This window comes from Somniosus microcephalus, chromosome 8 (genome assembly GCF_052327205.1).
Source record: "Somniosus microcephalus isolate GS21.2 chromosome 8, FLI_Smic_1.0, whole genome shotgun sequence".
In the NCBI taxonomy this organism is placed as follows: domain Eukaryota; kingdom Metazoa; phylum Chordata; class Chondrichthyes; order Squaliformes; family Somniosidae; genus Somniosus; species Somniosus microcephalus.
Window position 1 is genome coordinate 190,134,384 of NC_140994.1, and position 14,647 is coordinate 190,149,030.

Below are 14,647 nucleotides of genomic sequence, written 5' to 3' on the forward strand. Positions count from 1 at the left end.
AATTTTAAGAAGTGACTAAAGTGAACATGGGAATATCTACGGATGTTATTTATATGGACTTCCAGAAGGCATTCAATAAAGTTCCTCATAAGAGGCTGTTAGATAAATTAGAAGCTCATGGAATTGAAGGCAAATTATTGACTTGGTTAAGAAATTAGCTGAGTGGCAGGAGACAGAGAGTAAGGATAATGGGTAGGTACTCTAATTATCAGGATCTGATTAGTGGTGTCCCACAGGTATGTGTGTTGGGGCTTCAACTATTCACAGTATTTATTAACAACTTAGATGATGGGATAGAGAGCCACATATCCAAGTTTGCCAATGGCACAAAGATAGGCAGCATTGTAAAGTGTAGATGGAACCAGAAAATTACAAGAGATATTAATAGATTAAATTAATGAGCAAAACTGTGGCAAATAGATTTCAATATAGGCAAGTGTGAGATCATCCACTTTTGGACGTAAAAAGGATAGATCAGAGTACTTTCTAAACGGTGAAAAGCTAGAAACAGTGGAGGTGCAAAGAGACTTAGGGTCCATGTACATAGATCATTAAAATGTCACGGATAGGTATAGAAAATAATCAAAAAGGCTAATGGAATGCTGGCATTTATATCTAGAGGACTAGAATACAAGGGGATAAAAGTTATGCTACATCAATACAAAGTCCTAGTTTGACCACACCTGGAGTAATGTGTTCAGTTCTGGGCACCACACCGTAAGGACATACTGGCTTTGGAGGGAGTGTAGCGTAGATTTACCAGAATGATACGGGAGGGATTACACAAACGAAGGTTGTATTCCCTGGAATTTAGAAGGTTAAGGGGTGATTTGATTGAAGTTTTCAAGATATTAAGGGGAATCGATAGGGTAGAGAGAAACTATTTCCGTTGGTTGGGGAGTCTAGGACCCGGGGACATAGCCTAAAAGTTAGAGCCAGGCCTTTCAGGAGTGAAGTTAGGAAACACGCAAATGGTGGTAGAAGTTTGGAACTCTCTTCCGCAAATGGAAATTGATGCTAGATCAATTGTTAATTTTAAATTTGAGAGTGATAGATTTTTGTTAATCAAAGGTATTAAGGGATATGGGACAAAGGCAGGTATATGGAGTTAGGTCACAGATCAGTCATGATCTCATTGAATGGCAGAACAGGTTCAAGGGCTAAATGGTCTACTCCTGTTCCTATGTACCCAAAATTGCATACAATATTCCAAATGTGTCCCTATAAAATATGAGTTAAGTATCGTATTTCATCTAGTGTTATATATACTTTTATTGTCATGATCTTGCTCGTCTCTTTGATTCTGGCCCAGATGGAAAACTATGTTATGAAGTGTACATGTCAGAGTTTGAAGAGATAATTTTGGGTGGTTATGATTTCAGAAAAGGAGTAGCACCAACATTTAGGAACTATATTTTATACTTTGATTTATGGCTGTAATGAGAAAACAGTGTAAAAAAAGTTAACTCACAGAACAGTAGTTAGCAAACAGCAACAAACCTTTGAAGTTTCAGTAAATGTAACCTTTATTCTCTGACTGCATTTTCACCATGTACAAATACAGAAGATCTACGTTATTTTGGTCTTGTTTCACAGGACAGCCTTGCTCATGAACAGTTATTTAACCACTGAACACATCCCTCACTATGGAACATGATTTGGTTTAATATATTTCTGGCAGACATCTAAAAGAACAAATTATTAAAAAATAATGCCTTGCCCACCAGAAATCTGTTGGCCTTTAAAACAGGCCTTAAAGGCAGATTGTAAAACTTGACTACAAAGCCATACAGTCACAATAAAGCAACAATTAAACGTATACTGAGCATTGATTATTGTACAGCCCAAACAATAGTTATTGAGCAAGTTGCGCAGACAATACAGCTCATAGGATACTGCATTCTGAAAGGCAGTAGTTGGGGTGTCAATTGGCCTTTTTCAGTCCACTATATTCAGCACTTCAAGTCCAGTGTCATTTGTTTTGTAATCAATGGGGCTATTCCTAACAGCATGTGCTGTTGATTTATACATTATGATAAATCTTAATTCATTAAGTAATGTCCTCTTCCAATTTCCTCAACCCTTCCTCCCGCCCACCCCCCCACAAAGTTCCTAATGATTCTAAGAGTGTAATGAAAGTGAACGACTGTAATACAATGCAGCTCAATAAAGATCAAACTTTGCTTATGGTACATTTTCTGTACTAGTCTTCCATTACAGTATATTCAACTGGCCAAAATAGTCCTAATCAAGGCCAAAATGTTCAATCTAGTGGTCCTTTAAGAACAAAATCTCTGCCAATATTACCACCCACCAATTTGAAAACCCTGTAAAATTGTTTAATGTTAACTATTTCCATAGCAATATGCAATCCATCTTCAATGGGTCAAGGGTACCACAAGTGTGCTTCCTTGCTTACAGATTTGTAAATATTGCTTTGAGATATTCAGACAGCAGCTACCAAGAAGGCACATCTCAGAGCCGTCATAGGCAGGTGTTGCATCATTTCTAGTCAAAGGCAGGAAATTCTTTAGCAACTTTTTACATAAAGATGAGAGGGAGAAAATCACACATTAACCAGTTCCAGAAATACTGACTAGTTACTCCCAGTTACAGGAAGTGTTTATGACAGAACAGTTGCCAAATGCTTGTTTTTATTTTAATGTTTCAGCTTCCCACACTCTTAATTATTTTTCAAGTCACTGAATTTTGTTACTTTGTGTAAGATAATCTGTATCAGTATGTAAAACATGTGTACAAGAAACAATTACAGTAAAACACTCATCCACCATAGGAAGTGATGCAATTTACTCTTGTTCAGTTTCTGCAGAGTAAAAGCACAATGACATCCCCACAACCAAACCTCCTCCTGTTCAATTACACACAACTTTGGGTATCAACTAAATGCACATTTTCTCCATTCCTTTCTTGATGCTGCTGATGTTTGCTTAGGTATGAACCATGGGTGCTGGCCACCCTCTGATACCTTGCCAAAGTGGTCATTCTTCAAGTCTTAACACAGCCTTCAGTCACACACACAAACATACTATACATATATATAATATATATATAAAAATATAAATATATATATATATATATATATAATATATATATACACAAATACACTATACATATACACCACACACACACACTTTTTAGCAGGAGTCATTGGAAAGCGATCAGGAGCAAGAGCTTTGGCTGACTATTCCACTTCCAAGGCTAGTTGTGCTCATTTTTAAACAGCAGTGAACTTTCAGCATATTCACAATTATCATTCGGGCAGAGTTCCTCTTTGACCAGCTGGGCAAAACATTCTATAATTGTTTATATGAGCCAAATAAAATAGTTATTATAGTCTGCTTTTAATTTACCGAGAATTAACCAGTAACACATTATGAATCAGTAGACATCTACGCTTTCAATAAAGATAACAATCATACTCCAAAATAATATACACAATATCACCATATGTAATACAAACTAGTGTAATGTGAATCATTACTTTTATATCTACTCAATCAAGAACCTGTTCCAGGGAAGATGGATCCTCCACAGCTTTGTTTCTAGATCTACTCTTACAAGGCAGATATACTGCACATTTTGCATTTTGGCAAACCACCTCAGCAATGCAAAATATGTAGTACAACTGCAACCAAAAGTGGTGCGAATTCAAAATTTGGCTTCAGGTGGTTGAGCACCTGAGGAAGTGGTCGCACACAGCTATGGCTTCACACAGGCCGCAGTACAATTGCAACTAGTGCAAACAAACTTTTAAAAGTTTCATGTTAGTAAAGAGCTGACAGGACAGCTTCACGCTAAACTTTCATCAGCATTTGGACACCAGTTGGCAAAGCTCTGCACGTGGGTTTAAGTGCACATGCACAAAATTCTGCTTTCCCTCGTCTACAGAGCAGTTAGGAGCCAACAAATATAACTCAGTGCTGCTGGCTTGCACCACTCTAAAACCAGGTACAATTCTTAAATAGCACTTGCATTACCACTGCAGCGTACATCCATGTGGATAATGAAAGCTCCTGTTTAACTTGTAATGCTTTTAAACTACTTCACAATAGTAGAACAGCATGCTACTGTGGATATTTCTGATACTGTATTTCTATATTGAATCACTAAACAATGGTTCATATAGGTAAATACTCATCTTTAGATTTAATAGACTAGCAGGTATCATCCTTTGAATTAAGGTATACATAACACACCATTGATAAACTAAGTATTACAGATAGTAAATCAGAGGCCCACCATAAGACTTTTTGAACTAGACTGTGACCGTCCCATATTTGTGCCACGTGACAGCAGCCTCTGCAGGCAGTCTACAGGAGGCAGCATATCAGCTAATATGCTAATTGTTTAAACATCATATATGTATCTCAAGATGCCTAACATGCTTGCTTTTACCTTAGAGTAAGGGATAAGATTTTATTTGGAACAAATTGGGATCCATTTTCACTTAGTTTCAATTAGAATATTGTTACCCCATATCCTTGGATTCCATCAGCTGTTACTTGAACATCTGGAAAAGGTTACCACTAAGTGTAGTTGAGGCCTGAACACTAGTCTCATTTAAGAAACAGCTAGATGGGAAGGCAGTAGGGTTGGTGTTCTGGAAGGATGAGTTCCAATGGGCCGAAGAGTCCTTGTTCAAAACTATCTTGTGAATTTTAGACTGTATTCTGATTAATCTAAATTTTACCTTTATGGTATAAACAAGTTAAATAATCTACCAAAACAATATCCAGTTACAAGTACATTAGATCTCCTGATGCCCTATAAATTGATATACTGAACCTTTTAATGGTTTCTTCACGAATATCAAAACCATACAGAATACCCTTTCCATAACCATATTCTCATATACCAGTCTTCACTATAACACATATTGTTTATAGCTCTCTTATTATTAGGGAAGCCATATAAAGCACAATTACGATAAAACAGTATCTTTGTAAATACACTTTTGTATGGCAGCATTATAAACGGTCTCTACAGGGCCCAACACCATCCTACATTAGTATTTTGAGGATACAGAACTACCATCAGTAGCAATCACTGTTCGATTACAATTCTTGTTTTCTTTGTTTTAAACCTGTCTGGACTTATTCAATATACAACTGAAACAATGGCTCTTATGTTCAAAACTGGGAGAAAATTACAATTTGTGAACCTGTTGTTCGGAGCCATCAGTAGCCACTCCCTAAAATGCATTTCCAAGTGAAATTGGCAGTGATTATAACAATTTGATTTTTCACTCAATGTTTGAAGGAAAAACAGAGCAGGAAGGACCCAAATTTGATTTTTAATCAGTGCTCATCCAGAGGCTCGGGCACCAACTTCAGGTACAATTGGTTCAGCACTCTGAAGGAAAAGAAATAACTTGCTTTTATACAACATTCTATCACAGTCTCAGGATGTCTCAAAGCACTTCCTCTCCCCGAGTTAGGGATATAATCTAATTCTAATCTAGCAATCCCTGCTGTAAGTATATGTGTGTGAATGCCACTAAGGACAGGAACAGGCTCCATGGCGATATCTCCATGATTACTGTGCCTACTGATGTTCGAATGTCAAGGCTAGTAAGTGAATAATAGCTACTTGGACAAAAAAATGGAGGCTGCTCACAGAACTGTGTCTAACAAGGTGTCAAGGCTCTTAGGACAGGAGAAAGCTGATTGTGAAAAAACTGGCAAGAGAAAAATTGAGAGATGGTGAAGGAGTGAGTTGCTGAAACTTAGCTCTTCACAAAATGAAAGCGAAGAGCCTCAAATGTGTTCAGGATGTTTACTGTAGATGGAAGGCCAATTGTGAACATGTGCAATGAATTACAATGGCAGAAATAATACAAAGATGCCCTTTTGTTTTATTATTCAAATGAAAATTAAAAAAAAATTATCTGCAAATGTTCTGAGAAATCGATCTCATCAATTCTCAAGCTGATGAATTTTAGAATGAGTGCATGAAACCTTTAATAGGAGAGGATTATTATAGCATCTAATCAGGAAGGAAGGGATAAAACTAGAGAAAATGAGCGATAAATGTGAAGATTCAGAGGGTGAGTGAACATGTGAGAGCAAGTGAGTGGAACACACCTTGGTGAGAATGGGAATAAACTTAATTGTGACCCAGAAGAAATCCTTAAGAGGGTGGATTGCTGGATCAAAAAATTAATCACTATGTAAAACAAAAAAGTACAGAGGCTGGAAATCTGAAATTAAAACAAAATGCTGGAAACACTCAACAGGTCAGGCAGCATCTGTGGAGAGAGGAATGTAGGGTTAATATTTCAGCTTGATGAGCTTTCGTCAGAACCCTATGTATTGTTTTTTTTCTCTTCTTTGCCTGAAGGTGCTAGCTCTTGTTCAAGTACAGTTCACAGACAGCCGTCCTGTACCTTGCCCAAAATGTAATTCTTCACTGCACCTAGACAGTTAGAACTGGCAGTCTAGTTAACCATACAGGGCTTTACACTCAAGGACACTCACTTTAGTCGCAGCACTCCAATTCCAGTCCTGGCTGCAATCAACTGGCCCAGTGTAGGCAGAGGGTCAAATGTGGGATATTTGATTGGTATAGCTTGGTATACCTTTTTCACATTGTAAATGTCTTTAACTTTTGGCCAACAGTAGTGTTCTGCAGAGAATCAGTTCTACTTTTAAGAACCTAGGTCCACAATGAAGAAAAATATCCTTCTTGGTCTATGTAGAGTTTGCACTACATGGACTATCCATAAATGTATTTAATTTCCTAGTGAATAATCATATCTGCATGAAGAGTAGCAATGCTGTATTTGGTTATTACAGCATTGTAAAACCCCTAATGTAAGCATCCAGAATGCTTGTGTTGAACATTTAATTCAAATTCCAATTATTCTTACCTGTCTTTCCTTGCAGCTGTTTGCTTTTCTTTTAATATTTATCTAAATAAATTCAATTTAAAACACAGTCCATCTAAAGATGGTTAATTCATGATCCAAATCCAACATGGAAGCTCAAGGTATATAAGTATTGGGAATGTAACCACAGCAGTGACTGTTTTAGCACTCAGTCTAAGTAGCTTTCATGAATAAAAACTGAGAAATTTCTGATTCTGGACAACAATCAAGGAAAACTCCAAGACATCAAATGTCAATATCTGTGTTTGGGATCCAATCAGTAGGTGAGATCATAACTTAGATTGTTCTACATCTAATAATACTATAACAAGGATCAAATGCATTCCCACAACATCAGCATTAAAGTTGCTATCAAAAATTCTTTAAAATGAAACCGGGACTTCCAATTTATAAACGTTTCGAACTCGTTCTCAAATGACCAACATAAACAGTACCAAATTTGCTTGGTTTAAGAACAGAACTCAAGACAGTTAAAAAACAATTTTAAAAGGTAGTGACCCACTTTATTATCCTTCCATCAATATATGAAATGAGATTGCAGTGTAAAAAATAAGCACAGAATTTCATGTGTGCCCTCTGTTTAGTATTTGCTGATACTGCTTTCTGTATCACTGATGTCATCCAGGTCTCAAATAAAGAACTGTTCTAACTACTTAGAAGAACAAATTTATATGGATAAAATAAAGGCAACATAAGATCATCAGTGACAACACGCACCACACAGATAGTTACTTGGATTTCTAAACAGCCTTAGTGAGATGTATAGGAACCAGGTACAACAGTGGGTATCAATCTCTTAACAACATATGAATTCAAGACACCAGACCAGGAAGAAACTTGGGGTGAAGTCAAAGTACTAGTTTATCTTTGAATATGTATAGCTAAACCTGCTCATCGCTGAGCATCCTCCTAAGACCACAGCTGCTAAGAAGGCTAGCTTCTTTTGAGTGAGTGATCGACCGCATTCAAGATGATAGGGTAAATTCATTAAATCGATAATTATTCTGATTAACATTCTTTCCCATCCTGGTTGATGATTGGAAAGTATTAAGAGTCAAGGAAAGTACTCTATACTCCAGGTACTTATCTTATAGCTACCGTATGCAAAAATGCAATTTCTTTTTCTTGCTCTTTTTATACCAGTTTTATTTCATCCATAGACACTGATACCCACCAGTGTCTTGCCAAATTGGCCAAACTTGATATGAGAGACTCTGAAGTCAGTCTCAGCAGGATATTCAACCACAAGGAGCATCAATGTTGAACCTGATCCTGTACTACCACTCTCCCAGCTAAGATCAGCTGACTTAGCACAGACCAAAGTTCGAAGCTGGGACCTTCTTGGTTTGTATGGCTCAATTACTCACCATTCTAACCAACTGAACTATCTGGAGAGCAGCAATTTTGTTTTGATAATACATGCCAAGTATTTGTGATAGGAGGAGTAGTAGTGGTTAAGGTACTCTCTTCACAAATTTGTGGTTAGCTGCCTGATGCTGTCAATTTACAAGTGAGGTGCATGATTAGCATAATCATTCTTGTCCTAGCTGCTGCATGGGTTAGCTCATGGCAGTGCAGTACCTATCCTCACAGAGGAAATAATGGGGCAAAGTGTTTTTCCCAAGGGTTTAGCAGCTTGCTGTTGGCAGTGGAATCATGGAGAGGTGTATTTGTGGCTGGCTCATTCGTATTTAAGTAAAAGTTGCAGCTAAAGCAGAAAATATAGAGTAATACTTTTGTGAAACCTGCTAAGAACTGGACAGTAGCTTGAATTTTGGAACCAAAGTACATCTCCAACTTGAACTGGATGCAACAACTAGCACACTTTAAATTTATTTTTTAAAATGTATTATTTTCGAATGACTTTCTTTGATGCAAGTGCATTTGCACCACTGCTATTTTGTGAATAGGTCCACTATTGTCACAATGCTAGTGTAAATACATCCAATGCAATAGTAGAAAAGTTACAAATCTGGCACATTAGACAATATCAAACATCAAGGCAAGCCTATGACTAGTAGAATAGATTAAACCTATTTTAGTTGAGTGAACATTCTTCCAGCAGGAATCATTTAGTATAACACCCAACTGATCTTAGAATATGTAGGTAGGTGGGATAATATGAATTCCAATTGCTGCTGTGCTGAGTGAATGCTACATTTTTTTTAAACTAGCGCTTTACTGAAAAGCTGAACACATATTCATGCCTAAATGAGCCATTCTGTGCTTGGACTAACTGTAAATACAATGGCTACCATTATTTATTGTTGCACTTGTCAGTAAGTGGGAAGTTAGTGCTGAGGAATGGAACACGTTCCATTTTGGGGACCCAGCATTTAGAAGTCCAAGGTCTGGTATTGGACAATTAGTTGCAGAATAAAGTTACCGTTGCTTTGTCCAACAACGTACTGCAGCACCAACCTCAGAATACTTACTTCACCAGTGTAACATTTTTCCATCTGACATCATCTTTTGGCCTTTGAGTACTACTGCCAATTAGTGCTGAATTAGAGGCAATGTTATGTAGTGAGCCCACGCCTATCAAGAACTGAAATGCGACTGCCCAAACTCATTCCATGTAGGCTGTTTATAATCAACTGACAGAAGATTTTCACCCCATCACTCTAGGCTACATCTGAACCTTGGTTTCAAAGGTATCTAACCCGCTACACTACTCCAATTCTTAACTTTAATTTGCAAGGTTAACATGAACAACGAATGGTGGAATTGCTAAATCCTAAAAGGATTGTGTCAGTCATATCCAGAGACTACACTAGATAGGGTTATTCCTAGGAATAATAGAACTGTTGGGGGAGATTAATGTAATAGTAGTCATCCACTCATTCACTCACTCCTAAGAATCACGCTCCTTGGGATGGCAGAAATCTCATCACAATAAACACCATCACAAGATTTACACAATGTTGGAAGATGTCAAAGTCAACCTATTAATTTAAAAGGGCTGGAGATTTATGATCAAAAGATATGGTGGCACTGCAGTTTCAAATGGAAAAACCTCATCATGAATCAAAAGATATAGTGGCATTTAAGTTCATTCAGAAAGGCAGTCCAACAGACTGGCTTTGACTAAAGAACTCTGTTGCACTAACTACTCAATTATTTAAATAGCAAATTAGAGGATTACCTTCCTTTTGTTAAAGGTCTAGTGACATTTTCCCCAGACAAATGCTTAGGATTTTGGAAAACAAAATTTTCCTCAACTTAATTACTGCAGTCTAAAGTTAGTTTGCCCTATTTCCAGAAGGTGGAGCTAGTGAATAGAATGCAGCTACACTCCAATAAAATTTTAACTTCTTAAAATACTGGGCCATCTTGAACATGTCAGAGTTGAAATGGTTTAAAATAAAGCTGAAAATAAAACAAAAAACAAAGGAATTAAATGTTATCACATAAAAAAAACACTGATAGCGACTTTTGAGATCAACACTTTAAAATGCTGACAGCAAAATTCTCCAGTTAAGTGACACCTCCCGTCACCATCAACTGGCTAATTTGACTGAAGAAGGCCGAGTCAGCACAACTCAGTGAAACACACCAAACATTTAGCGTGAAACTGGCAAAGAAATAAATATCACCTCAGCAGATAAATGATGCTGTCTGATCACCAAGGCTGTGGTTTTTGTCAGCATGCAGTAGCTCAGCTAAACTTCCCACCAACACTTAAAAAAATAATTTTCTCTATCTAACATTTATTTTGTAAATGTGTGCTCATCTGAATGAGACCGGACAGCACCAGTAAACACATTTTCTTGTTTTGCCTCATGCACATCTAGGTTAGGCATGGCTCAGGCCAAACACAAAGCAGTGTACCAGCATTACAGTTCCATTTGCAACAGACTCTATTCCAGTGGGCTCTATGATCAAGAATTAGTACTGAATCCAGAGACAATTTCACTCGGATCTTGGTTGGTATGCTCAGACTCATTTCGTATGATTCAGAGATAGATCTTTGCTCCCTGTGTCCGAGCTAGTTTCACGACCAGGTACTAGAGGGGAGAGGACGATGCCCTAATAAACTACAAACCCCTGCTCTATATAAGATATAGAGACCTTCATTCCTCATAACTGGATTGGATTTGAACTGACGTTCTGGAGGTGAAATGACAATGTCCCAGCTCATTGTACCTTCCACTTCACGGGCAATGATTCATACTGAATCATAGATATATACCGATGTTCATTTATCAATTTAAATGAAGACTTACTATTAGGCCATCGTTGAACGAGTGCTTGGAGGACGCAGACTTATTCAATTAACTGAACTTAGTTATAAGTCCACAAGATGCATTCATTATAGCACATAGCAACCTTTCAGTGATCACCTACTTCTAGGCGTAGAACTAGACAGAGCATTCAATGTCAGAAACATGCTAGATGAATTTGCTGATCCTGTGTTAAGTGAGCATATCACATGACATTAAAAACCTACACATAACTAGGTTCGCCGAGGTCATAAAATAACTGGCCTTGCAGTAGATTTAACTGAAATTCTTGCATGGACCCGAGCATGCCAGTTGTGTCTCCCAGGTATAAATCCAAGTATAATTGTGCTGAGGATATTGGGAAGATGAGCATGTAGTTCAATTTTCTACCTTTCCAAGTTCATTTTACTCAGTATGAGTAACCTATAGGTACCCAGGAATTATGCACCTCACATCTGTGAACTAAGTTGACTCCACCCATATGTATACACAGGCACACACGCACACTCACATTCAGTTTGAATATCTGTCTTCTACTGAAATGAAGGCAGCTTTTCATTTTTCTTAATAAAGCTCCTGCCAGTGGCCCAGCATAAAATGACACTCCATTCACCGAATGTGTGTGGAATCTGATGGTTGCAAGGTCTGTAATACATGTTTGTTGGGTGGTGGCATAATCTCTCTGATTTCTCCTGGTTCCAAAGGAATAGGGCCACAGGGATCATGTTCATTACAGCTAAGTCGGCCATCTAGTTTGGAGATGAAGAGCGCTCCATCTCTATGATCCATGCAGAAAGAACTGGGGCACAGCTCACAGAAAGAGACTGCCTCTTTTCCACACACATCACACTGATGCCATGGACATTCCCATTTACCTATTGACAAAACAGAATAGGCAAAATGATCAGAAATCTACTGCAGGAAGGCACATTTCTTAACATGATGTATACCAACAATAATACCATGCAAAACCACTGGGAACAGTTTTGTTTCTCTCCTCCTGGCATAATGATAGTAATCTTGAAGGGGAAACTGTAAACTTGCCATGAAGACAATGACTTAATCCATTTAATTAAACACCTTTCCTTAATTTTACAGGAAATAATTAAGAGGATTCATGTTTTTCACTATATTCGGGTGGTACTGTACTGTAGAAATATTACATCATTCTCTACAAGTATAGCCTTGTTCATTCTTTGAGTGAAGATCAACCTCTACAAGCAAATTAGAATTGTTGTCATCCCATGCGAGTTAAATAGAAACACTTAGGAGCATCATCCCTTTAAGAAATTTGGATTAATAAGATTGATTTTTGATCAAGGATCCTGCTCAACTCTATTGCATATCAGGCCTTGTTTTGAACTATATGCTAATGATTTTGAACAGAACTGAGCTCTTAATTTAACACAAGCAAAATAATAAAAACAAAAGCATTTTCAAACAACAGTCAATCAGAAAAGAACTGAAATGTAGGTTTGGTGGAAGCTCACAGGACTAGTGATGTTAGAGCACACATGAATTTAAAGGGTGAACAACAAAGGGTCACTTGTGTAATCTGGTTTAAAGAAATTGATCATCTAACCATAAACAATCCGTCCTAAATTTGTTTCGTAGTTATTAATACTTTCCCTTTAGTGCATTAAAAAAAAACATTTGTTTGCGGAGATTAAGCCGCTTAATACTGTGTTGATGTGGTTCAATGTCGTGACAGATACTTAGTACTTTCACATTTCATGACACTGAAGGAGATAGAGAATGGTGAGGAAGAAGTGAGGCCAGCAGAGAGAGAAGTGTGAGAATGAGATGGTTAGTATTTCTACAGCAAGGCACTGGTTCAGATTACACAGCAACATAAAAGAATAAGGAAAATCCAAAGAGATGAAGAAGACAACAAGGACAGAAGGTATGAGTTGGAAAAAGTACATGGAAAAGAGAAACAGGTTGGCCCAAAGAGAAAGAGGTAACTGACTATCCGAGGGAAGGCAACAGCCTATCCTGGAAAATACAGCAACATGTAATATATAGAGCAACATCTAATAGCACTCAATACTCTGGAGTAAGTTAATCAGTATAATTATTCACAGCACTAGAGACAGACACAGATGAGTCCAGGGAGTACAAAAAATTGGGTGTGACATTTACAGGGTTAGGGACAATTAAAGGAGAGTGTCACAATAGGGGGACAAAAATTCAGAAAGCCTTTGGAGAACCTCAAAAGGTATCTCAATCCATTTTTATGCTTTGCCAAGTCTGAAGGCACAGGAGGTTACGAAGTGACAGACAAAAACAATGGCAAAAGAAACCCAATGATCTGGAATCAGTCTACATGCATGTTATAGAGCAGCACAACACCTAATCCAGTTTAACAACAGAAAATGCTGGAAAAACTCAGCAGGTCAGGCAACATCCGTGGAGAGAAATTTGAGTTGACGTTTCGGGTTTGACCCTTCTTCAAAACTGGAGAGAAAAGGAACTAGATTTCCAACATCTGCAGTATTTTGCTATCACCTAATCCAGTTTAATGGCTTCTGAAATTGAGGTGATGCTGCAAGAGGTGGCTGTGAAGAGAGTCTCCACTGCATCATCCCCTTAAGTCCACATTGCAGCATGCCTGGAAGGAGGTGAAGTTGGGACTTGAGGCCACAGTTGACCAGTACTGTCAATAGCTGTGACAACCCTATGGTGCCTGTTAGCACCAGTGTCCTTGCAGCAGATGGCACAGATCTGACTCCAGCTTTCCGCTGTTCAGGGATCCTGTGAAGAGTGTTCCCTAGTCACTGCCAGTTATTATTTTTTTTTATTCGTTCATGCGGTGCGGGCATCGCTGGCAAGACCAGCATTTATTGCCCATCCCTAATTGCCCTCGAGGAGGTGGTGGTGAGCCACTGCCTTGAACCGTTGCAGTCCATGTGGTGAAGGTACTCCCACAGTGCTGTTAGGGAGGGAGTTCCAGGATTTTGACCTAGCAACTATGAAGGAACGGCGATATATTTCCAAGTCAGAATGGTGTGTGACTTGGAGGTAGTGGTGTTCCCATGTGCCTGCTGCCCTTGTCCTTCGAGGTGGCAGAAGTCGCAGGTTTGGGAGGTGCTGCAGAAGAAGCCTTGGCGAGTTGCTGTAGTGCATCTTGTAGATGGTACACACTGCAGCCACAGTGTGCTGGTGATGGAGGGAATGAATGTTTAAGGTGGTGGACGTTGTGCCAATCAAGCAGGCTGTTTTGTCCTGGATGGTGTCGAGCTCGAGTGCTGTTGGAGTTGCACTCATCCCAGCAAGTGGAGAGTATTCCATCACACTCTGACTTGTGCCTTGTAGATGGTGGAAAGGCTTTGGGGAATCGGGGTGAGCCACTTGCCGCAGAATACCCAGCCTGACCTGCTCTTGCAGCCACAGTATTTATGTGGCTGGTCCAGTTAAGTTCCTGGTCAGTGGTGACCAATGTTCCTTTTAAGCTGCGTGGCCGCTCAGGGCTCTGCAGGTCCCGCGCAGCCGGTGAGCCGGCTTTTAAACAGAGAAA

General features: G+C 38.6%; 1 protein-coding gene across 2 annotated transcripts in view; it reads right to left on the bottom strand.

Annotated features, from left to right (window-relative positions):
* Nucleotides 1-1,501: 1,501 nt before the first annotated feature.
* Nucleotides 1,502-14,647, bottom strand: part of LOC147113976 (uncharacterized) — a 288,093-nt gene continuing 274,947 nt past the window's right edge. For both annotated transcript variants that reach the window (XM_085995438.1, XM_085995439.1), the window contains one exon: nt 1,502-12,005. In XM_085995438.1, coding sequence (XP_085851564.1) covers nt 11,740-12,005 — 266 coding nt within the window. In that variant the 3' untranslated portion in view covers nt 1,502-11,739. The remainder of the gene's footprint in view (nt 12,006-14,647) is intronic.